The 24,986-nt window shown below is 38.5% G+C and overlaps 1 protein-coding gene across 4 annotated transcripts in view; it reads left to right on the top strand.

The window, feature by feature from the left end:
- The window catches only part of EIF2AK4 (eukaryotic translation initiation factor 2 alpha kinase 4), a 73,060-nt gene that overhangs the window by 22,289 nt on the left and 25,785 nt on the right, over positions 1-24,986 (top strand). For all 4 annotated transcript variants that reach the window (XR_012159469.1, XM_073348812.1, XM_073348810.1 and 1 more), the window contains 13 exons: positions 8,463-8,578; positions 9,688-9,845; positions 11,415-11,950; positions 12,340-12,449; positions 13,109-13,266; positions 13,643-14,058; positions 15,044-15,113; positions 16,339-16,422; positions 18,367-18,489; positions 18,886-18,990; positions 19,493-19,553; positions 20,635-20,714; positions 24,763-24,864. Coding sequence is in view for 3 of the 4 variants with exons in the window: in XM_073348812.1 (XP_073204913.1) it covers positions 8,463-8,578; positions 9,688-9,845; positions 11,415-11,950; positions 12,340-12,449; positions 13,109-13,266; positions 13,643-14,058; positions 15,044-15,113; positions 16,339-16,422; positions 18,367-18,489; positions 18,886-18,990; positions 19,493-19,553; positions 20,635-20,714; positions 24,763-24,864 (2,119 nt within the window). In the remaining variant the exon portion in view is untranslated. The remainder of the gene's footprint in view (positions 1-8,462; positions 8,579-9,687; positions 9,846-11,414; positions 11,951-12,339; positions 12,450-13,108; positions 13,267-13,642; positions 14,059-15,043; positions 15,114-16,338; positions 16,423-18,366; positions 18,490-18,885; positions 18,991-19,492; positions 19,554-20,634; positions 20,715-24,762; positions 24,865-24,986) is intronic.

Genomic DNA, 24,986 nt, shown 5'->3' with positions numbered 1-24,986 from the left:
CGGGATATCATACAGGAAGATCTGGATGACCTTGTAAACTGGAGTAATAGTAATAGGATGAAATTTAATAGTGAAAAGTGCAAGGTTATGCATTTAGGGATTAATAACAAGAATTTTTGTTATAAACTGGGGATGCATTGCTTGGAAGTAACAGAGGAGGAGAAGGACCTCGGAGTATTGGTTGATCACAGGATGACTGTGAGCCACCAATGTGATATGGTTGTGAAAAAAGCTAATGCTGTCTTGGGATGCATCAGACGAGGTATTTCCAGTAGAGATAAGAAGGTTTTAGTACTGTTATACAAGACACTGGTGAGACCTCATCTGGAATATTGTGTGCAATTCTGGTCTCCCATGTTTAATAAAAATGAATTCAAACTGGAACAGGTACAGAGAAGGGCTACTAGGATGATCTGAGGAATGGAAAACCTGTCTTATGAAAGGAGACTCAAAAAGCTTGGCTTGTTTAGCCTAACCAAAAGAAGGCTGAGAGGCGATATGATTGCTCTCTATAAATATATCAGAGGGATAAATACCAGGGAGGGAGAAGAATTATTTATGCTCAGTACCAATGTGGACCCAAGAACAAATGGATACAAAACTGGCCATCAGGAAGTTTAGACTTGAAATTAGACGAAGGTTTCTAACCATCAGAGGAATGAAGTTCTGGAACAGCCTTCTAGTGGGGGCAAAAGACATATCTGGCTTCAAGACTAAGTTTGATAAGTTTATGGACAGGATGATATAGATTCATAGATACTAAGGTCAGAAGGGACCATTATGATCATCTAGTCTGAGCTCCTGCACAACGCAGGCCACAGAATCTCACCGACCCATTCCTGCAAAAAATCTCTCACCTATGTCTGAGCTATTGAAGTCCTCAAATCGTGGTTTAAAGACTTCAAGGAGCAGAGAATCCTCCAGCAAGTGACCCGTGCCCCATGCTACAGAGGAAGGCGAAAAACCTCCAGGGCCTCTTCCAATCTGCCCTGGAGGAAAATTCGTTCCCGACCCCAAATACAGCGATCAGCTAAACCCTGAGCATATGGGCAAGATTCATCAGCCAGATACCCAGGAAAGAATTTTCTATAGTAACTCAGATCCCACCCCATCTAACATCCCATCACAGGCCATTGGGCCTATTTACCATGAATATTTAAAGATCAATTAATTACCAAAATCATGTTATCCCATCATAGCATCTCCTCCATAAACTTATCGAGTTTAATCTTAAAGCCAGATAGGTCTTTTGCCCCCATTGCTTCCCTTGGAAGGCTATTCCAAAACTTCACTCCTCTGATGGTTAGAAACCGTCGTCTAATTTCAAGTCTAAACTTCTCAATGACCAGTTTATATCCATTTGTTCTTGTGTCCACATTGGTACTGAGCTTAAATAATTCCTCTCCCTCTCTGATATTTATCCCTCTGATATATTTATAGAGAGCAATCAAATCTCCCCTCAACCTCCTTTTAGTTAGGCTAAACAAGCCAAGCTCCTTGAGTCTCCTTTCATAAGACAGGTTTTCCATTCCTCAGATCATCCTAGTAGCCCTTCTCTGTACCTGTTCCAGTTTGAATTCATCCTTCTTAAACATGGGAGACCAGAACTGCACAGAGTATTCCAGGTGAGGTCTCACCAGTGCCTTGTGAGATGGGATAGCCTAATTTTGGCAATTAATTGATCTTCGACTATTAGCGGTAGATATATCCAATGGTCTGTGATGGGATGTTAGATGGGGTGGGATCTGAGTTATTACAGAGAATTCTGCCCTGGGTGTCTGGCTGGTGAGTCTTGCCCACGTGCTCAGGGTTTAGCTGATCGCCATATTTCGGGTCGGGAAGGAATTTTCCTCCAGGGCAGGTTGGCAGAGGCCCTGGGGGTTTTTCGACTTCCTCTGCAGCGTGGGGCACGGGTCACTTGCTGGAGGATTCTCTGCACCTTGAAGTCTTTAAACCACGATTTGAAGACTTCAGTAGCTCAGACATAGGTTAGGGGTTTGTTATAGGAGTGGGTTGGTGATATTCTCTGGCCTGCGTTGTGCAGGAGGTCGGACTAGATGATCATAATGATCCCTTCTACCTTAAAGTCTATGATTCTATGATTTCTGGCCCCACCCCGGAGCCCTCACCCTCTCCCGCACCCCCAATTTCATGAGCATTCATGGCCTGGCATACAATTTCCATACCCAAATGTGGCCCTCGGGCATTGTTCCCTCTAAGCTGTGCGCGTGTGCGCACGCACACGGATCTTAAACCCCGCTCACACGACAAAACACCACGCGCACTGTGGCTTCGGTGGCGGCTTTTTTTGTTTGTTTGTTTGTTTGTTCGTTTTGCTTCGGCTGTGGCACTGAAGAAATTCTTTGCGCACACGGCCTATTAAAAATTAGAGGGAACATTGCCCTCAGGCGAAAAAGTTTGCCCACCCCTGGTCTATTGCCTCCATGAGAAAATCTGCCCAAACTTGGCTAAGTTATAAACCTTTGAAAAATCTCAAGATATATTTTTGATTTTAGGAGCTAAAAATTTCTGAAGGCTCCATCCTCACTAGGCATAAAGCCTCTCACAGCTCCTAGTGCTGTTCAGACTGTGCATATGCTATCCGCACAGAGCAACTGAGCATGGTCCCTCCATCCCAGCACTACAGGAGCAATGCTGGACCTTCCCTGAAATTGCTGCTCCAGGTCAGGATGGAGCTAGATCCTGGAATTGCAAGTAGGGAGTCTCTCTCCTGTGTTCTCAGTGACCCTGTGCTGTGATCTAGGCAGCGTAGAGGAGGATGTTGTCTGATATGAATGCAGAGGTGACGAGCTGGAGCCAGGAGGGAAAAGGAATAGATTGTGGTAAATGTAGGGAGACAGTGGCTGGAGAAGGGAAGAGAAAGTGGGACTGGGGGGCAGGGGAAGGGGAGTCTGGGACTGGTTGGGCAAGGAGACTGAGACATGGACCAGGAACTGAAGAGACTGAGACAAGGAGTTGGGAATGCAGTAGAGTGGGAGACTGGGACTGGAAGCCTGTGAAGGGAGGAGGAGGAGACAGATTAGAGCTAGCTGGGCCAGGAAACTGGGATGACGAACCAAGGGTGGGGAAGGGATATGGCAGAAGGGATCAGCTTTGTGGGGAATGGGCAGAAGAGTCTGTTTCCACTAAAACATGTGCCCCTCCAGAGCCTGGAGTGGAACTCAGGATTCCTGAATCTCAACATGTCTTTGTTGTCAGCAAATATCTGTAAAACCTATGAGGAAATGGTGTGTCGAGTCTCCCCTCTTGTGCTGCTCCAAGTAGAGGATAACTTCTTAGGGCTATCAGTTACTGCATTAGCTCAAGTGGCAGAGGTGTGTGCAGTGGATAGAAAGGGTGTCAACGTGAGGCCACGATTAAATTTGTTTTTTTCAGTTTGCTTTTTTAAAAACCCAGGAAACTACACAAAGTATGATACGAGAATACTACTATTGCAAAGTCAAGCGCTCAAAAAATTAGAAAATGCTAGTGCAACCTTAATTCATTTCCCTTGTGTGTATATATTACGATACAGTCTTTAATTATGTGGCCACATGCTATTTTTCTGCAGGACCCCTGAGTTCATTCAGTGCACAGGGTGGACCTGCTGTAAGGATGAATTGGGGCTGTGTACTAAAGAAGGCTGTTGTTTGTAGGACCCTGCCTCGTTTGTTGCAGAAGTAGGATGGTGTATAGTGAATGAGGCAGGGGAGTGCAGGAAGTGAAAGGATGGTCTCATAGTTAAGGGCAGTTGAGTGCTGCCTTGAAGAATTGGATTATATTTCTACCTTGTCCACAAAGTTCCTCTGTGTGTTGTAGACCTGTTGATCAGTGGATCTAGGTTTAATAAAACAGTTGTGTGTGCTTGCTTTCTTGAGGGTAACATAAACATTTTATTCATTCTTCCTCCAACTGGGAAAGGACATGTGCAAAGCCCTTTACAGTTTTTTTTTTATTTGCTTCACTACCAGTGCATTCCATGTGCATTCTTCCCAGCTTTGGTCTCAGCTCATGAGGTTTAACCATCCCAGTATCTGGATTCTGAATGCCTGCAGCTTTCAGAATTTAAATTGACTACATAACTGCTCCAGTAAATGGCTTTCATCTGCCTATCCTGACTTCAGGTCATAAATTAGCAGTTCCAGTTCAGAAGCTTCATCCTTACCAGACACACAAGGTACCCATTCTTTCTGAACCACCCACTCGTCACAAATTCAGGAAAACTGTTTTTTTTCTGGCCCGTCCCCTGTGCTGATTGGCCCAGAGCCTTCTTTCCTCACCAAGCATAACCATTCTCTTCTATCCCCTACAATCAAATTAGGGCAATTAATTCCTGTTTCTTCTGCCTAATTGTTGGCATGGCAACTCCAACTAATTTCCAAGTGTCAGCACTCTCTGGAACTAGTTTAATTTCCAAAGAAAGTGAAAAAGAACTAGAACAAGAAAATGGTACAGCATAAGTAGGAATAAAGCCTGTGGCAGGGGAGACAAGCTGAGAGTTTCTCTCATACTCCATTTGTATCACATTTACACATTTAATCATACCATGTGCAGTGCAAGACTTCTATAAAATACAGAATTTTCTTAAAAGTAAAGAGGAAAAAACCTCCTCCAACTTACACAATTCCACAGTGCTTCAGAGTACCCTGTCACAATGATTCTAGGCAAGTCACTTAAACCACACTTTTCCCAAGTGGTCACTGATTGTGTGTTTCTTATTTTCTGGTTGCTGAACTTGATACCCTGGGGTCTCATTTCCCAAAGATCTGAGCACTCAAAGCTACAACTGAAATCAGTGGGATCTGTGCTATGAACATATCAAGTTCTTTATAATACTAAATATTCTGAAAAATCAGGCCCTAGTCATCTGAAATTGGCACCCAAAATTAGTGGATACTTTTGACCTTAATCTCTTTGTGCCACTACCTCACCTCACAGGGGTTTTGTTAAGATAAATTCATGTTTGTGAAGGACTCTAGTTATGGGTGCCATAGAAAAGCCCATGAGAAAAATTATAATTCTGTTTTCAGATCAGGGTTTGAATAGCATGCAGTAAATAAGACCTGGGCTACACGTTGAACAATGAGGATAAAACAAAATATTGAATAGCTGCTCATTAGCTGATATCCATCCATCCCATGCACTGAATGAGGCAGAGGTCCTGTACTAAAAATAGTGCGTGATCATGTAATTAAAGCCTTTATGGTAATACTTAGGCACAAGGAGGCCAAATTAAAGTTGCACACTCAACCTTAATTCTTGCATTTCCAAACTTTTGAGTGCTTGATTGTGCAACCATAAAAATAGATTTAACAGATTTTTGTGTGTAATGCATAATAGTGTAATTGAAGATCAACGTAATGCAGTGAGTAGTACTTAATAATCAGCTTGAGCAAGGCAAGGGAAATGATGAGCAATCACTGTACACCTTGTGGTCAAAGTGCATTTTGACAACAGACTGCATTTTACTTGACCAGTAGATGGAACTTGTTCTGTACTTGAACATATTTGGCCTATATCTCATGAAGGTCAGTTGTAAATACACACACTAGCCTCTACATTTGTCTGAGGTGTAAGTTACAAACTTTAGGTTCTTTTAAGTTTACCACTGTTAATAAATGTCTACACACTACATTTGAACGAGGGAGGAATACCATGGGAAAGAGAGGGTTATGTATTCTTGTTTAAGAAAAAACAAACAAATCTGTGCAGAGGCAGTAAATAGGCTGAACAGTTTTGTAGTAATTGTATTCTGTGCTATAAAAAACCCAAATGCATAACTTCCTCCTCCTCCATGGAAAAGCCCAAAGGGGACACGGCCTCCTTGCAGACGGAGCACCACTTAGATCGATCTCTGGTGAGGCCCAAAGGTGATCTGGCTAGATGTTCAGTCCATCCCTAGCAATCTAATTGTGCCATCTGACAGTTTTGGTGCCCGCATGGTCACTGGCCAGTAACCTGTCTGAAACCAAAGACCCCTAGATTTCCTATATGTTGTTATAGGATCCAGATTATTTTGCCAATATCTGTGGAGCACTTTGTCAAAAATATTCACTTAAGGAGTGAAGGGAGGTGATGAGTAATGTGCTTAATCTTTGTTTGTGAATAGTGTAATTAATGATAGTCACGTATGGGGAAGAACGATAATCGACCCTTTTTGTAAAAAATAAATAAATCTGAATCTGACCAGGCCATCCATGTTTGCTGTCTGGTTATAAATCTTCAGTGACATTAACTACCTCTTAAGACAAAATGGAAGCACTCACATGATTAATTTCTCTAAATTAAATTAAAAAAGAACTTGCAGCCTCTGATAGTCTTAAAATCCTTTTGAAATGTAGGTGCTTGGATATCATGGTTACTAACAGTATAAATACCTAGCTAGATGATGGAAACTGTGAAAGTCTTGAGTTGGACATCACATTGCCATTGGACAATTTGTCTAGATTAATGACCTGGCAACGTGCTTGCTCATTTTTATGCTGTTGCTCACAAATCAAAAGTGCTTAAATCCCACTGTCAAAAGTGACTCGGGCACTTAGGCGCTTTTGGAGATTTTACCCTTAGCCTCCAGTTATGTGCAGTTTTTGGATACAAATTGTAATTGAAAATTTACCACCTAGTTATTGGTAGTGTTCAAAGAGCTCAGTCTTGCTGTCTGACTGTTGCTGTCCTATGAGTTTGGCTCTTCTTTAAGGTTAGAAGCAAAAGCTGTTTGGCTGGGGAAACTGCCTTGAGGAGATGTTGATATACCACAGTTTCAGGTACTCTGACTGTTCTGTCCTTAATTCTGTGCTGTTCTGAACTCTAGCACTTGATGTGCAGTACGTCCAAGTGACTATTTGAAGTGCTATTCTTGGAAGCCCCATCTATTGAGATGGCTTTCAGTGCACCATCCTGCAAAATAACTGTTGTTTTTTTTCTGCAGCAGTGTGGTTTTCATGGCTGGAAGTGTTATCACTTCTGATTGTTTTAGGTTCCTCATATTTTCCACCAAGAGACATCTCATCAAGGAGCAGCTGTGCAATTTAATCAATTTATTTAAATAATGTAAAGATCATCTAATACAGTGGCACATACAATATATTTCACTTTCTATATTCACATGAACAGTGTATTTCTTTGTGCAATAGTATTTACTGTACATCTATCAAAGGAATCTTCTTTTATACAACATTTGTGTCATAAATGATTTGGGAGCCTCTCATTAACTTATTTTTTTCCTTCTTTTGCATAACTGAACATTTCAAAAGGCTTCTAGCCTTTGTGCTAACTGTATGTGCTAACATCTTTTTTGCTATCTCTAAGTATCACTGATTGTTATTTGGAAGGGGCTTTCTGTGCTGGTGTTTTTGCTAACAGAATTTTGAAGCTGATTAAACCTGAGCAAGAACTTTAAAATGTAGATAATTTGAATGATTTTGAATGGTGGCTGCCTCATTGTTGAGTGTCCTTTGTGACCTTATACAAACACAGCAATATTTATATTAACTTTTGAAAAACACAGAGTGCCAGGTACTTCGAGGCTAGAGGGGAATAATATTACTGTGATTGCTGTTTCAGTATCCACTGGCAAGCAAAGCGTTCTCTATGCAAGAAATAAATTCTTATTTGTGTTTCCAGTAACACTTTATATTGTTTTTAAAATGATTTCATCTTTAATAACCTAATTTTCTCTTCACAACTGGTACTATATACTGTTTCGCTTCATGCAGCTCAGACAGTGAAACTAGGTTGGTCTGTTTCATATGGGGGTTCTAACATGTTAGCAGAAGGCCATTGTATTGGGGTTTCCAGTGAAACAGGCAATGCTTAATTAAAAAATAAACCTGTCACTTAATATTTCCTTTAAAAAAACTATTTCTATAAACATTTGGCCCACACCCAGTCCTTTTTTGAACAACATCTAAGTTTTAGGGACTAGACTACTGTGACATCCCTTTAAAAAGAGTGGACTTAAGAGAAAATAGAAGAAATAAGTGGAAACCCCACCTTATATCACATAAAATAATTAATATAAGATGGCATTGAATTTAGCAAAATTAAATCGGTTATTTCTTTCAAATATTTTGAAAGATATAGCAAAATAGAGCTGTGTTCATTTATTGTTTTCAGAACTACAGTATCAATTACAGGTCTATTCAGAGTAGAATTGCCATCAGAGGCTGCAGAAGCATTAAGGCCTTTATTAAGCATGGAAGCATAAGCTTAAGTGCTTTGCTGAATCGGGGCCTAAGTATAGAGACCCAGTGCAATATGATAACTTATCTGTAAGCTAATCCTGATCTTGCAGTTGGATTTATACAAGTAGATGTTTGCACTTATGCAGTCCCGTTGAAATCAATGGGTATCTCATTGGGAGTAAAGGTCTGCTTCTCTAGATCCATTTACAAGATTGAGACCTGTATCAATTGTATTAGTAATATATTTCCAACTTAATATAACACTGTTCACATTTACAGGCGAGAACGTCAGCATTCTGTATGTAGTAGTGAAGATTCTCCTGGAAATTATGAAATTTTGAACTTCAGTACTGGTGGCACTGGTCAGCTTACTGTTCACAAAGGAAAATGTATAGGTGAGCAAAACAGCAATTGAAGCTTTACTTTTTAAAAACTTGCTTTGCTCACATAAGAGGATCGGGTAGATAGGTGTTTGCCACATGGAGGGAATCATGCTGCAGGGACTTTTAAATGGTGTAAATAGGAGTAAAATGTGGAGGGTGGGATTGGAAGGGGAAGGATGTTGTTCAATGGCTCCGATAGGGATATGGAGAGCCCCTGTCAAGGGTGTGAGGGAGAAATGAGAGGTTTTAATTGAGTGAATATTGTTTATTTGTTTTAGGACTATTTGAAGTGAAGTGTATCTAGATCTGCAAATAAACATTTCCAGGGGAGAAAACATTTCAGTGTGTTTACTGTTATTCTTTACTTGAATAATATACTCAATAAATGGGTTTGGTTTTTATATTTGTAAATAGAAGGCTTGTTAAACATTGCTCCGAAACTTGAAATTTTACAGCTATTAATGAAATACTTAAAACCAATTATAATAGTAGGGCTAGACAATACTAGGATGCCCCCTACCATTGCTAGCTCTGGTACTACAGCATTAATGGGAGAGTTTCACAAAAGCCTCGATGTAGACAAGGCTAGGAGGCTCAGTTAAGCATCTGAGCTTTATAGTGTCTGCTGAATTTAACCATCAAACTTCTTCAGCATTCTCTCTCACTATATCACTTTAATGGATTTGCTGTTGAAAATACTACTTACTTTGAACAAACATAGTTTCATTATTTATTGTACATTTTGAAGCCACATGATCAAACTACTATATAGAGAGTTAAGCATCTGGTCAGAGGAAAAGGATGTTTGGTTACAGAAACCTCAAATTCTTACGTAAAACATATGTCATTTTATATTAATGTAAAGTTTGTTGTACATTTTCCTGTAGTTTGATTTTTTTGTCAGTCATTTGATTTCAATGGAGCTGATATTAAGCAGGCAATTTATATCAAATTCAGTTACAGATTTTGTTTTTATTTTGATTAGGTTTATATTGTAAGATTTAACTGAATTACCTAAAAAGCAAACTTTTTAATGTTTATTCACCGTTTGTAGGACCTCTTTCAGGCCCACTAGAAGTGAAAGAAGTTATGTTCCTCTCTCTCCCTCTCTTTATGTGTAGACAAGGATGAAGAGCTTGGAAAATCAGTCTACAATGCCTTGGAAATATATACTGGCAACTTTGTCTTAGTATATGAATGGGTTCTTCAATGGCAGAAAAAAATGGGAAGATTTCTTACAACTCAAGAAAAGGAAAAAGTTGATAAATGCAAAAAACAGGTAATAAATACACTTTTATTTTCTATTCAGCTTGATTTTTTTTCATGCTTTTGCTTTGGCTGTCAGTTATACTGTGTAACATTGTATAGTGAACTGAGATGCTGGTGATAAGATTGAAAATTCCAATGTTTGAAAAGTTTGCATCATTCACTTAAAGACGTTGATTTATTCAGAGGTCATAGGCAAATTTTGTATAATACATAAGTAAAACCTATTAATACAATATTAAGGAAAAATTTAGAGGAGGGGAAAATCGAGCTTCTCTGGCACAGCCATATGGCAGAGGAAAATGTTGTCTTTGGTAGCTTGCTGTGAAGTCCTCAATGAACACTAGGATAGGGCTCTCAATCTGAAAATTTTAAAATACGAATGTGCTGCTGTGCGTGCACAGTAGAACATAGTTAAGTCTTTTGGCTTGAAGGGGAAAATTCTGCTCTGATTTGAAACCCTTGCAAATCAAATATTGGGCTGAGACCCAATAATACGACATTTCAGCTCAAAAGGGGATTTTTTTTATAAAGGGTGAGCAAGTGGAAACAGATTTATTACAGAAGTGCTATTGCAACTTAAAATACAATATTTGGGACTGTGAACTTAATACATAGCACTCCCTTGTGGAAACAAGGTATACAAACAGAGATGTGGGGCACAAAGAAGTGTGAGTGAATTTTGGGAATCTTTTTGTACATAAAAGGATATAACTTAATCGGTAGTAGATAATAACTTTTATTATCTAGCTTCATACAGCTGACACCCTATTATTGAGTTAAGGGCATGTCCATCAACCCCATTTCAGAATAAGTTAGGTTTGAATAAACAATTCTCCACAGAGGAGGGGCAGAACAGAGGTGCTTGAGTAAGGGAGCCTAAGAGCCACGAAAAGGAGCTGGAGCAAACTTACCACTCCCAGAAACACTACAGAAGCAGAATTTCAGGGTTATGCATTCCTTTAATCTTTCCAGTAGTCACATCCTGTGTATTCAGTATCATTACACTGAGTAAGTTGGTCAGCAATTCTGAAATGTGTGCTTTAAATCAGTTCCCATCAGGACACATTTCTACAGCCTGCTGGCCATCTCCTTTTAATATAAGAAGTTATCTGGGCATCTCCCAGGGCCTTTGTATTATTTGAGTTACTCTGTGTTAGACGGATTTAAAAATTACTAATGAATCATCTCAAAAGGCACCAGGATGGCTTTTTTACAGGTAGCACCCAAATATCTGGATGTTGGTTGAAACTTGAGCTAAACCCTTGACTGTGTAAGATTTTAAGTTGGTGCTGTTGAGAGAATAGCCTTTGGTGTTTCAATGCTTCCTTTTCCATCTAAATTTAGAAGCCAGGAAGTGCAGAAGCATGAGAACGCAAAACAGCTCTTACCTAAATTATCCAAATTTTTTCAAAGCTCAAAAAAATTGATTTAGGTCTTGGTATGAAGTTTAGGTCTTCTCTTGCTCATACAAGTTCACTTGTCCTTATTAAAATGTACTTTTTCAATGCCACTTTCATGAAATGTGAGATCAATTACTGTATTTTGTTAATGCATGTTATATTTTGTTTCTCTTAAACAGATTCAGGGTGCAGAAACAGAGTTCAGCTCACTGATGAAGCTAAATCACCCAAACATAGTACGTTACATGTCCATGATCCTTAAAGAGCAAGATGATTCAATTGTGGTAGATATTTTAGTGGAGCATATTAATGGATCTAACCTTTCTACATACCTGAGCAAAGAGGTCCCGATTCCCATTGATCAGCTGCGCCACTATGCAACCCAACTTTTGTCTGCTCTTGACTACTTGCACAGTAATTCAGTGGTGCACAAAGTCCTGTGTGCTTCCAGTATCCTGGTAGATACTGAAGGAAATGTCAAAGTGACAGACTACAGCATTTCAAAGCGCCTAGCTGATATCTGTAAGGAGGATGTTTTTGAGCAAACGAAAGTTCGATTTAGTGAAGACGCGCTGCCTAACAAGCCTGGAAAAAAAGGGGATGTATGGCGTCTGGGCCTGCTACTGCTTTCTCTCAGCCAGGGACACGTAACCAAGGAATATCCGGTCACTATTCCTAATGACTTACCTGCTGACTTTGAAGATTTTCTGAAAAAGTATGTGCCCACCATTTTCTTTCTTTCCTCTGCCGTCTTATTTTTTTTTCCTTTTCTAACTTCTAAAAGAGAGTTTTCTGGAACAGGTTTTCAACAGTATAACCAAATCCATCTTTCTTACTAGTAATAATTCTATAGAAGAATGATGGTCCAGTGCTTTGGGCATTAGCCTGGGACTCTGGAGATGTGGATTCAGTTCCGTGTGCCACCCCAGCCTTCCTGTGTGACCTTGGGCAAATCACTTAGTCTCTTTGTGCCTCTATTCTCTATCTGTAAAACGGTGCTAATTGTATTTCCTTTCCTGTTTCTAAAATGTAGGGAAGCTCTCTGGTAGTTTAGAGCCCATATATAGTTTTGTGAAAAAAGGTTTGTTTCTGGTTGGTTTCTAGATGTGTTTGCTTGGAAGATAAGGAAAGATGGAGTCCTCAGCAGTTGTTACAACACAGTTTTATAAACCCTCCGCAAATGAAAATACCTGTAGTGGAAGAAAATCCAGATGGTAAAGAATTCAGTCTCTTCTGCTATACCCTGGCATTAAGTAATTAATGATGGGAAGGTAAACACAAATGCATATATAAAATTAGGTGCATGCAGGTAGCTTGAGCTGTAGGAATATCAAGAACCTGTGTTTATTTGTATACAATATTTTAAAAGATAAAGACCACAGTATCTTTGTTTTGTGGTTACTTGGTGTGAACTGGCTCAGTCTGTACCCCACCTTCAACAGAACACACTGACCCTGAGTTAGTGTCCAGTCCAGCCCCCTTCCTGGAGTCTGGCTTTACTGGTAATTCAGAAACAATAACAATGTAAAACCTTAGCCTAAACTTTCTCCTGAGCAAGGTTGTTCCTAGGATTTCCCTCCTCTGGCTCAAAGACACTTTTTTCCAAACCCTTTCTGTTATTGTTGGAGCTAATTTTGCTTATCTAGCGGCATGATTCATTAGTAATTACCCTGAACTTTAATGCAGGGTTTTAGTAGCTGAGCCTAGGATAACCCAACAGAAAAGCCCTACATTCCAGGTCTTAATCTGCCATCCTGTCATACTTGATCATGGTTCTTTAAAGTATGTGTCATTATTTCTTCTGATGATTGGTTAACATTGCATTGCTTTTTTCCACACTCTGTACTATGGTCAACTGTTACTTTTGTTTCAGATTCAGCAGGAATAGATTACATTGAGACTGTTATCGCCAGCAGTCCCGTACCTAGTGCTACATTCTTCACAGAAACACAGAGGCAATTTTCACGTTACTACAATGAGTTTGAAGAGTTACAGCTACTTGGCAAAGGGGCTTTTGGAGCAGTCATCAAGGTTCAGTATGGAAAGTCATTCCCCTTCGTTTTATAGAACCATTTTTGTGTATGCATTTTTTCCATGAAATGTATATTAAATGTTATGTGTATTTTATTTTTGAAGTATGTGGAACTCTCATGAGAATTGGTATCCTTACTGATAGCCCTAAGCAGAGGCCAGTAATTGAATAGGCCTAACTACACTTTTGCTCTAATCCTTAGGGTCAGGGTAGAGGTATACTGGTGAGGTAGTGTGGGGAGGCTTACACTGTGGTTGCATTTGTTTCACAGATAAATGGGGGACTTCTTCAGTGCTGTCACTCTGTCACCTTTCAGGAGCTCCAACTGTGAAGGAACTAACAGTCCTGTAAGGTTAGATTTATTTTAATTCGCAGGTACAAAACAAACTTGATGGCTGCTACTATGCTGTGAAACGTATTCACATAAATCCTGCCAGCAAGCAGTTCCGGAGAATTAAAGGCGAAGTAACATTGCTTTCTCGTCTGAATCATGAGAATATTGTGAGGTATTACAATGCTTGGATAGAAAAACATGAAAAGCCCCCTCCCAGTACCTCAACATCAGAAACTACAGAAGGGAAAAAAGCATCTGCTAAGTTAGATCTGAATGGGAAGAATGAAGAAGAATCAACAGATGATGTGGAAGCCAATGCCCCTCCCCCTGTTTTGACAAGTTCAGTTGAGTGGAGCACCTCTTGTGAGAGATCTTCTAGCACCAAATTTAGTGGAGCTGATCAGGAGTCCAGTGATGAAGATGATGATGGTGGAGGAGTGTTTTCACAGTCATTCTTGTAAGTAGGCTTTAGCATTAGGAAGAAAATGGTCAAGTCCAAATTCTGATCTCCCTTTTACATCCCATATCTGTCTGGCAAATAACATTTATCCATAATGTTGTGCTATTCCAAATGAACATTTTAATATTTTGCATAATACTTTATTTGGCAGCAGCTAAATAGCCGCGATGAGCAAAATTTACAATAGATCAGTGACAGCTTGCATTGGGGGAGGGTGGAAAGTTCAGCCTTAAGCGTTTTAATAAATGGAGTTATTTTGGGAGATAAGATTGCTCAGTCCTGCTCTAGTGCACATTTTTTCCTCTAACGGACAAAAGCCTGATATGCTGTCCAGGAGAAATCATTAGCAGTGCTACCAGCATAAGACACTGGAAGACAAAAGCAAAGGGAGAATCAAGTGCTTAATCCTGCAAGCATGAATGAGAGTAAAGTCACTCGCGTGAGTAGTCCCCTTGATGCATTTGCAGGATCAGGCCATATGATAGTTTTATCCTGTATCAAAGACAATGCTACTTGTTGGGCACAGACAAAAAGCAGTGGCTCCAGAAAAGTCAAATCCGATGCCAGGAAAGTAGCAGGACAAATAAGAGACTGAGAGTAAGATAAAATCATCTGACCTCAAGTAAGAAAAGTAGCTGGGGTGTGTTCCTCCACTATATTTTTTGTCAGTGATGGGACATGATTTTTTGGGGACACATTTCTGAAATATATATAAAATCTGCCTAAGAGGAGCAGAAATAAAATATATGGTTGGAAATGCTTGTCTCCCTTGTAGTAACTTGGAGATATGATGATCTGTCAATAAATATTTTTGCTGCATTTAACTGCACAGTTTGGGTGCAGTTTTTTGTCATGAATGTAATCTCTCTCCACTCTAAACTCAGATTTTCTATGTTTAGATAAATAACATACTAATATCCTTGCAAAAGGGATGGTAAATGTATTAATTACAAATACAACTTTTTTCTTTTTTCCTAAACAGACCAGCTGCAGATTCTGAAAGCGATATAATTTTTGATAATGAGGATGAAAACAGTAAAAGTCCTACTCTGGTAAATATAAAATTACTAAGTACTGGAAGAACAAAGGGGATAAAGTAACATTTGGAGGTAGGAATATATATTTACAAACCGCAGATCAATCATAAAGATCAGTCTGGCTCTTCGATATATAGGGACACCTTTTGGAGATCTTCCCTGAAAGCATACACTACATGCAACCAAAGTGTATTGTAGCAATAATAAAATAAAGAGAAAATGGCCTCTTGCTTATTGATGGAAACTGGGAATCAGGACTCCTATTTTCATTGAGTTAAGTGAGATTACTCGTTTGTAAACTCATGAGCATGGACTTGCAAGTTCAGAGTTTTAGTATTCACATAATTTTAGTAGCTGATCTCTGACTGCCAAAATTAAAAATGAATGCTTTATATCATTTGAAAGCTGGGATGCTGAGCTGCTTTTAGATGGTATAAATCAAAGATTTTTTTATGATAGTTCTAGTAGTTCTTAATTTAACAATTGAAATGGGGGAAAAGAGGATATTAATCAGAATAATGTGGGGGGGTGGGGTTGTTTTGTTTTGTTTTTTAAGGTCCAACCCCTCACCACTTGCATGAAATCATTACAGCATATCACTGGAGTGTCACTAAAAAACTGATGTTCCCAGTTATTTTGTAGCAGACAGCATATGTCTCTAGTTTTAATGGTTGACAAGCTATATGACCTTAAATCTATCACTCTTTCCTCCTTCTGTTTGTGCTCTTTTGGCACTGTGGACATCTTGTATCAATATAGCTTTCAGTCTCTAACTTTGATATGGTTAAAAACACAGACTCCAGTGCAATGCATTTTGGTCACTAAAGTATAGACTTTTGGTTGGATTTTTTTAATATATTTATTAGTTTTATGTTATAGTTCACTGAACTGTATAGTAACATTATACTTTTTTAAGTATATTATCCATGCTTATTTTCCACAAATAATTTTTTTACAAGATAAGGTAGTTTGAGGTTCAGATTAAATAGAGATATTCCACTGTGTACCCTTTCTCTATTACTTGGTAATAATAAGAATATTCATTAATATTTTGAAAATGAAGCAGTGTTAATGGATAGATAACGTACGACACTTCTTCCTGTCTTACTATGCTCAAAATTCAGCCACAGAAAGTCACAATGCAAGAATGTATTTTGGCCATCCGAAAATGATTTGATGATTAAGGAACTGGACCACTCTGTGTTAGCTTAACTGTTTTTTGTTTGTTTCTGTGGTATAGGATGAAGAATGCCATCAAAAGAATAGTCACAGTAAAGAAGACTGCACTTCAGTGGTTCAGACAGTACACTGTCTGTTCATTCAGGTTAGACAGCTGGTGTGGGTGGTATTTGGTTATGGAGAATAGCAAGGTTATTAGATAAACCATACACTGTGTAAACACAAATTAATTGCTTTCTCTGTGTAGCTGCACAAGTAACCAAGCAGAATCAGATTGCTGAAATGAAACTCTGAAGATTAATGTTTCTTTAGTATATAAAACTAGGATGTTTTTTAAAAAGGTTTGGCCAATGAACGTATGTATTCTTATTATGGAAAAAAGAATGTGAAATACAACGAACCAGTTGACATAAATATAATATGTTGACTTTTTAAAGTCTTTGTCTACACTGAAAGGAGCCAACTGAAGTCTGTGGTCATTGGAACTGGAAAGCCCTGCCTATGTAGCACTTAATAATCAAAGAGCGGGAACAATTTCCACCACTAGTCAGTGTGACATCACTTTTGCTTGCCATCTTCACTAGTAGTGATTTGCCCTGCCCTGATTGATGGGAAAGGGATACATGGGGCATATGCTGGGAAGAAAGATGACCCCTCATGAAGTAGAGCTGAACACTCCCACTTGAAGTTGTTGCTGTTATCTGTGATGAGATGAGAGTGGGGACAACCCCTTGCCATATACTTAAGAGTGGTACAAAAGAAGCTTAATTCTTGGATGCCTGGGACAACTCTGCCTCCTTATTTTTAAAGAATGATGATCAACTTTTAGCAGGATTTTTAAAAAGCAGCCTCATCACAAGCAATTGCTTACATTGAAAAATATTAGGAAAGCATCTGATATATTTTTTAGCTTCTTGTCATGTGATTTAGTAGATGAGAACAAGGAGCAATAGAATCATGGAACCAGTCAGCTCTACCAGGACCACAGTTAAGGAATCACTAGGTTAAGGGGCTTTACAAAGCAGTAAGTTAGTCACTGTAGTACCAGTATCTATGCCAGCAAACAAAACAGCCATTGGACGTTCAGCAGTGTCTTGCCCACCACCTTGAACATTAGATCAGTTAAATGGAGGGAATGTTAACCAGGGCATGAGGGTTATCCCCTAGTTTTTGGAAGGATGGAAAGCATTTGGGAATATTTAATTTCTAATTAGGCTGACAAAAAGGGTCTCTGTTTAATGTCTAATCACAATATCCCCCTTTGTACCACAACTGCTGTATGGATTAACTTGGATCCCAGTATGGGATTGGAACATACTATGTTTACTTTCACTGATGAAAATCAGATTTCATAAATGTGAACTGTTAAGTGTTCTCTTCAAAGCTACCGCATTATGTGCTTAGTTAATTAAGAAAATGTAATAATTAGAAAACTATTATACAGTTATAATAGTAAATCCAAAAACTGAGTTTTTTGAAAGTGCTAAAAGCCTCATGCTTCAGTGCGTAAGACAATCTGTAGTTGTTAAGGGTTAGGAGGAGATTTCCCTGAGAGGCAGATTATCCTACTTCCACCTTTCTCTAGGCATCTGATGCTGGCCACTGTTGAAGGCAGGATACTGTACTAGATGGACTTCTGGTCTTCTCTGGTATGGCAATTCCTGCATGTATTTACATAGATATACACTATTTTAATACAAGCAATTAAAGACCTAAGCAAAATCAACCCAGAAATATTTTAAAAGCCAATTTTAAACTAGCATTTTTTCTAGACTAGAGTTCCACTGGATTTTTTTTTTTTAAATTAAAGGTCAGGGATGGATTGGTTTTTAAGTTTCTGTTAGTACAGGAATGAAAATTATGTGATAATATCCATAGATGACAATACAATTGTTTTCTAGTAGAAATACTTCTCACAGAAAATTCCAGATTGTTGGACTACACAGTTATGGAGATATGGTGTTTACAAGTTGCTCTTGACCGTTTTTGGTTGTAGTACAGAGCTGAGTATTAACATATTGACAGAGGAAATCTTCTGACAATTTTTTTTAACAACTACAACCATCTCTCTCTTTCCTTGTGTCTGAAGATGGAGTATTGTGAAAAGAGCACATTACGGGACACTATTGATCAGGGATTGTATGAAGATACTAGTCGGCTTTGGAGACTTTTCCGAGAGATTTTGGATGGATTAGCTTACATCCATGAGAAGGTTAGTGAATGTTACAGTATCTACACTTGTTAGCAACTGTCAGATCTATACAATGATTTTTCTTGTTTCACGCCCGTTTTTATAAGGTTCTGGAATAGTGTATCATAAATCTGCACTGGTGTTTTTAAATTGTTCTAGATGTGTTTTTTTATTACCACAATTTAGTTAGTTTTAAAATACTTTATTGGGTATATTATTGTCACTTAAAATTATTTTTAGCTGTTGGGCTACCCCCTTCAAATATTTTCCCATTATCAATCACTGGTGAATTAGTGGAATGGGTTGGTACTGTATACAGAACCAAAAAGGGGGTCCCTTTCTGATACTGTTTTATAGCCTGGAAGGAATTTTTCTCTCAACCCCTCTGATTCAAACATTTTTTTACTATGTTAACAGGGAATGATTCACAGAGATTTGAAGCCTGTGAACATTTTTTTAGATTTTGATGATCATGTGAAGATTGGTGATTTTGGTTTAGCTACAGATCACCCAGCATATGCAGTAAGTATTACGTAAAATTAAGCTTGGTAACACATCATCTAGGCCATTATAGAAAGTGAATGAAATAATTTTAATTTGGTATGGGAGTAACATATAAAAGAAAAATGTCAATAAAACCTAACGTTGTTCAGCAGATTTAAATGTGCAGTCCATAATTCCTTTATCATTTTCACTATTGCATATTCTAGTGTAGGACTATAAATTGTATAAAACATTTTCTGTGTTTACACATACATATGCCAAAGGGTTAAATGCATTTCACACTCATTAATTGATTAAAGTGTTGTCTAGAATTGTGGTATTTGATCTTTAGAAGTTTAAGCCAAAAATTTAAACTTGGGTGCCAAAAGTTAGACTTGTATTTAGATTTGTGAATAGAGGCTAATAAACGGTGAAAATGCTTTATTCTGAAGAAGTCTTTTCAGTTAAGTCACTACATTCATTGCAATCATGAAAATTATAAAATATCTGACCTTTGTGTGTGTTTACTTTTCTGTTTCAGGCGGACACTAAACAAGGAGAAGATCATTCAGGAAACCATCTGGCCAAGTCTGACACTTCAGGTAAGTGCAAAAAATATTGTTTACTCTAACTGGTGCCAAGAAAAATCATACATCCAACAGTCTTGCTTTCTATACCCAAATGGAGTGAAATCCGCCCCTCTCCTATGCAAAGCAAAAGGCCCCTTCTATATTCAAATTGTATTTATTTATTTTATTTTGAACCACAAAAAGCCCTTGGCGGGGGAGGGTGTGTGTATATAAGTTTCCAAATCATCTGGCTTTGGGCAGGGATGTCTGCCTCTACTCCATGCTATGAGCTGGAATAGCAGCTGTTGTCCTTCCGTATCCTCTTTGCCAGGAGGTCATTGCCACTTGAGCTACATAAAAGTGAATTCACTCTCTCTCTCAGCCTAACTCTATAGGTAAGGGCAGATCCCATCTCTGACCTGCATGGGTTGCAGAGATTCCTGTGTGGACACTCTGCTTGTACTTTCTCCGATCCTTCCCCACCCATGCAGGACTTTTGCAAGACTTCAGTGGTACAAACCTCCACAGAGTGTGTGTATGTGTTTGCGGGGACTCTTTATACATTCTCATTTGATCTATCTTGCAAATATGTTGAGGATGAATATAATGGTAGTTTAATTTGGTTGTGACTCTAGTCTTAGTATTAACATACTGTGTCACAGTATCATAATGAATTTATTTGAGCATTAGCTTTCGTGAGCTACAGCTCACTTCATCGGATGCATTCCACTGAACGCATCCGATGAAGTGAGCTGTAGCTCACGAAAGCTTATGCTCAAATAAATTTGTTAGTCTCTAAAGTGCCACAAGTACTCCTTTTCTTTTTGTGAATACAGACTAACACGGCTGCTACTCTGAAAAGTATCATAATGGAATCCTATAAAGACAGGGTGATTAGCATACAAGAAGGAGACATGTCCAAGTTGTGCCTGTTTTGTCTGTAAATATGTAGGATATTTCACTCTTCAACTTTCACAAAGACTGAATTCCTATTTAAAGAAGAGGTGTGTTTTTTTTGTTTTTGTTTTTTTTAAAGCTGCATTTTCTTAACCATTAGATGCTGTAGTCCACTAGCAGGCTCTGTGAAACTAGTAACTCTTTTATATCCATACAGATAATTTGACAGGTATGGTTGGCACTGCACTATATGTGAGCCCCGAGGTCCAAGGAAATACTAAATCTTCATATAATCAGGTAATATTAATAGGACTTAATACCAGGGCATTTTGAGAGAATAGCAGTAGAGGCTTCTATTTTGAGTTGCATAATATATGATCTTCACCTGTTGTAAGTAAGATCTGACCATCCATAGACTGTCGAGTGATTTAACTGTAAAGGTTTAAAATGCCACAGGTCCTTACATGTACAGTAATTTTTTAAAATGTGCACAGTACCCATTTGTAATGTGATTATTTGGGTAACTTCATTATATTAATACAATCAAGACACTAGTCAAAGTTAGGGACACTTCAAAAACATTAATCTCTTTAGAAGTAAGATTTGTTGTCGCTTGTTTGTTGACTACAGAAATATCTATTTTGTCTTGCTAAATTTGCTTGGTGCAGCTTATTAAAATTTGTCATTCAAAAAGATTGCATTATTTCATCATATCTTTTCTGCAAAATTCACAGTTAACAGAATTTCAGTTAATTTCTGTTTTCACTCAAGTTACTGCAGAGAATCATAGAATTGTAGGATTGGAAAGGCCCTTAAGGGGTCAGTAAATCCAGTCCCTTGCACTCATACCGGGACTAAGTATTATCTAGACCATCCCTGACAGGTGTTTGTCTAACCTGCTCATAAAAATATCCAGTGATGGAGATTCCACAACCGCCCTGGCCAATTTATTACAGTGCTTAACCACCCTGACAGTTAGCAAGTTTTTCCTAATGTCCAATCTAAATCACCGTTGCTGCAATTTAAGCCAATTGCTTCTTGTTCTATCTTCAGAGGTTAAGGAGAATAATTTTTTCTCTCCTCCTTGTAATACCCTTTTGTGTACTTAAAAACTGTTATCATGTCCTCTCGCAGCCTTCTCTTCTCCAGACTAAACAAACTCAATTTTTTCACTCTTCTAAGTCATGTTTTTTAGACTTTTAATCGTTTTTGTTGCTCTTCTCTGGAATTTCTCCAATTTGTCCACATCTCTCCTGAAATGTGGTGCCCAGAATTGGACACAATACTCCAGTTGAGGCCTAATCAGAGTAGAGTGGAAGAAGTACTTCTCGTGTCTTGCTTTCAAAACTCCTGCTAATACATCCGAGAATGATGGCTGCTTTTTTTTTTTTTTTTTGCAACAATGTTACACTGTTGACTCATATTTAACTTGTGGTCCACTATGACCCCCAGATCCCTTTTCGCAGGACTCCTTCTTAGGCAGTGATTTCCCATTTGTATGTGCTCCTAAGTGGAGTACTTTGCATTTGTTCTTACTGAATTTCATCCTATTTACTTCAGACCATTTCTCCAGTTTGTCCAGATCATTTTGAATTTTAATTCTATCCTCCAAAGCACTTGCAAGCCCCCACTCCCAGCTTGGTATCGTCCGCAAACTTTTTACGTGTACTCTCTATGCCATTATCTAAATCATTGATGAAGTTATTGAACAGAACTAGACATGGAACTGATCCCTGCAGGATCCCATTCGATGTGCCCTTCCAGCTTGACTGTGAACCACTGATTACTCTCTGGGAATGGTTTTCCAACTAGTTATGCAACCACCTTATAGTAGCTCCATCTAGGTTGCATTTCCCTAGTTTGTTTATGAGAAGGTCATGTGAGACAGTATCAGAAACCTTACTACAGTCAAGATATACCACATCCACCGCTTCCCCCCATTCACAAGGCTTGTTAACTTGTCAGAGAAGGATATTAGGTTGGTTTGACATGATTTGTTCTTGACAAATCCACTTTCACTGTTACTTATCACTTTATTATCTTTTAGGTGTTCATTTAATTATTTGCTCCATTATCTTTCTGGGTACTGAAGTTAAGCTGACAGGTCTGTAATTCCCTGGGTTGTCCTTATTTCCCGTTTCATAGCTGGACACCATATTTGTCCTTTTTCCAGTCCTCTGGAGTCTCTCCCTTGCCTCTATTTTTGCCAAAACCATTTTTATCCACTAAATAAAATTTACTTTGGGGCTGAAAACTGAACCTCGCCAGCCACTGTGGGTATATCTATATAGCAGAAAAAAACCCATGGCAGTTTCAGAGCCCACGTCAACTGACTCAGGCTCACACTATGGGGCTAAACACAGCAGTGTAGATGTTTCCACTTGGGCTGGAGCCTGGGCTCCAAGACCCGGTGAGACAGGAGAGTCTCAGAGCCCAGGCTTCAGCCTAAACCTGAACAGCTAAACTGCTATTTTTAGCCCCACACATGAGCCCCATGAGCCCAAGTCAGTTGACCTGCCTGAGACTCGCTGCCACAGGGGTGTGGTGTTTTGTTTTGTTTTTTGCTGTGTAGCTGATTCACCTATAGCAGTATTAGCATTCATCTTGTAATAATACACATTCTTAATCCGAAAAGATAATTCTGTATATTGTAACACCTCTCTCAAGTGTTAGGATGAAGCTTATATTTGGAGGGGTAGGGGGGATTCTCAGTGTGGTAAAATGGTCCCAACTTACTGATCTACTAGACTTCTAGTGTTATGTTTTTTTGGTGCGTTTTTTATGCTAAACTAGAAAATTTAACTAAAAGATAGACATTTCTGTGTCAGGTTACCTACACACAGTTAAAACCCCATGATTTCAGTGCATAACTACAAATTTATGATTTTTCTGGACCTAACGCATCAGTATCCGATAATGATCAATTCCACTTGGTATTTGAAACTTGAAGGTGAAACTGCCCTCCTGCCGCATGCCAGGTTTGTGGCATTGCTGGCAGTGTGCACTGCATAGGCATTTTTAGAGACTGGTGTTTGTTTGTTTACTTTTTTGCATTTCTCTCAGATTAGACAATAAACATAGATTGGCCAGTTTGACTTGTGTTTTAACAATTTTACCAAATGTTTGACTTGGTTTCACAAGCAGTAGCACACACTGCTGTCACATTTGGGTTTAAAACACTGCAGGAGAATATTTGTTCAAAAATTGTGTTTATATTTCAATTAAAAAAAAAATTCATGGAAACGTTTCTGTTTGTCTTAGGTTTTGTAAAAGCTTGACAAAATAGACTCATTGCCCAAAATTTAGCCAATTTTATTAACTGATGTATTTTCATTAAGGAAAATCCTCGAGAATTAGGAAAGACTATTTATCAATATTCCAAAAAAAAAAAAAGATTTTGAGGAGGGGGTTAATAATGTACTGTGGTGAAAAATCATCTCTTAAAAGCAGCCCCAAAGTACTTGCTGAAATCCTCTAACTTTTATAGGGCTACTTTCTGAGAGGTGCTGCAACTTTTGCTGGAATTAGTGAGAACTGCAGATGACTGGTCCCTCTTGAGATGTTGTCTGTAGTTTTAGTCATGCTAGTTAGAAAATGCTTCGTTACCAAAATAGGTTTCAGCGAAATATATCTTTCCCATAATTCCATTTTAGACTTCTCTACATATGAAAAAATTTACATGTCCAAAAATGGGTTTGCACTGTGTCCTTTGCCTACTTTAATCACTCACTTAGTAGGACTAAACTATGAGAATGTATGATGAGGCTAAAGAATAGGCAAACCACTAGCTTGAGAAAGTGAAAATATAATTGCTAATAGGGTTGAGCAAAAATAGACTGCAGCAGTGTAATTGTACACAAAGCGACATAAAAAGAGAACAAAAAAAGCAGATGTTTTCTTTTGAGGGAGGGCAACTAAGTCCTTCTCAGAGCACAGAAGAGCCCTCTTGCAAAGGAAGACAAGATGCAGCTCCTTCTAGGGACTTAAGATGGAGAACAAGTATCAAGAGTAGATAAATTCTTAGATAAACAAAGATCCTGTTTTCTTACTAGTGTTGTTTGAGAGAAGAAATATTTGGTGCTGTGTATAAGCAGAATATTTTCTAAATAGGAATGTTTTCAAAATAAAATGTACTTCCTACCTACCTCATGAGAGTGTGGTGAGGATAAAGTACATTAAAGATCGTGAAGCACTCACGTACTGTAGTAATGGAGGCCATATAAGTACTTAGAATAGAATGGAAAATATGTTCATTTTTGTCTGCTGATAAGTTACTATCATCATGGATCAGAAACACATCTCTTGCAGTTAGGTTTACTACTTACTTTATTTTTTTCTTCCCTAGAAAGTTGACCTTTTCAGTCTGGGTATAATATTCTTTGAGATGTCTTACCATCCCATGAGTACTGCATCAGAAAGGATCTTTGTTCTCAGCCAACTAAGAAAAGTATGTATAAATGTTGGGGAAGGTGGGAGGGGAAGGTCTCCATCAAATACTTCATTGAGTAATAGAGAAGGAAAAAGTATTCAAAATATTAAGAATATGTTTTATGGTGCAACCAAATGTTT

Source organism: Lepidochelys kempii, chromosome 6, assembly GCF_965140265.1.
Source record: "Lepidochelys kempii isolate rLepKem1 chromosome 6, rLepKem1.hap2, whole genome shotgun sequence".
Classification (NCBI taxonomy): Eukaryota; Metazoa; Chordata; order Testudines; family Cheloniidae; genus Lepidochelys; species Lepidochelys kempii.
This window is presented reverse-complemented; position numbering and strand designations above follow the sequence as displayed.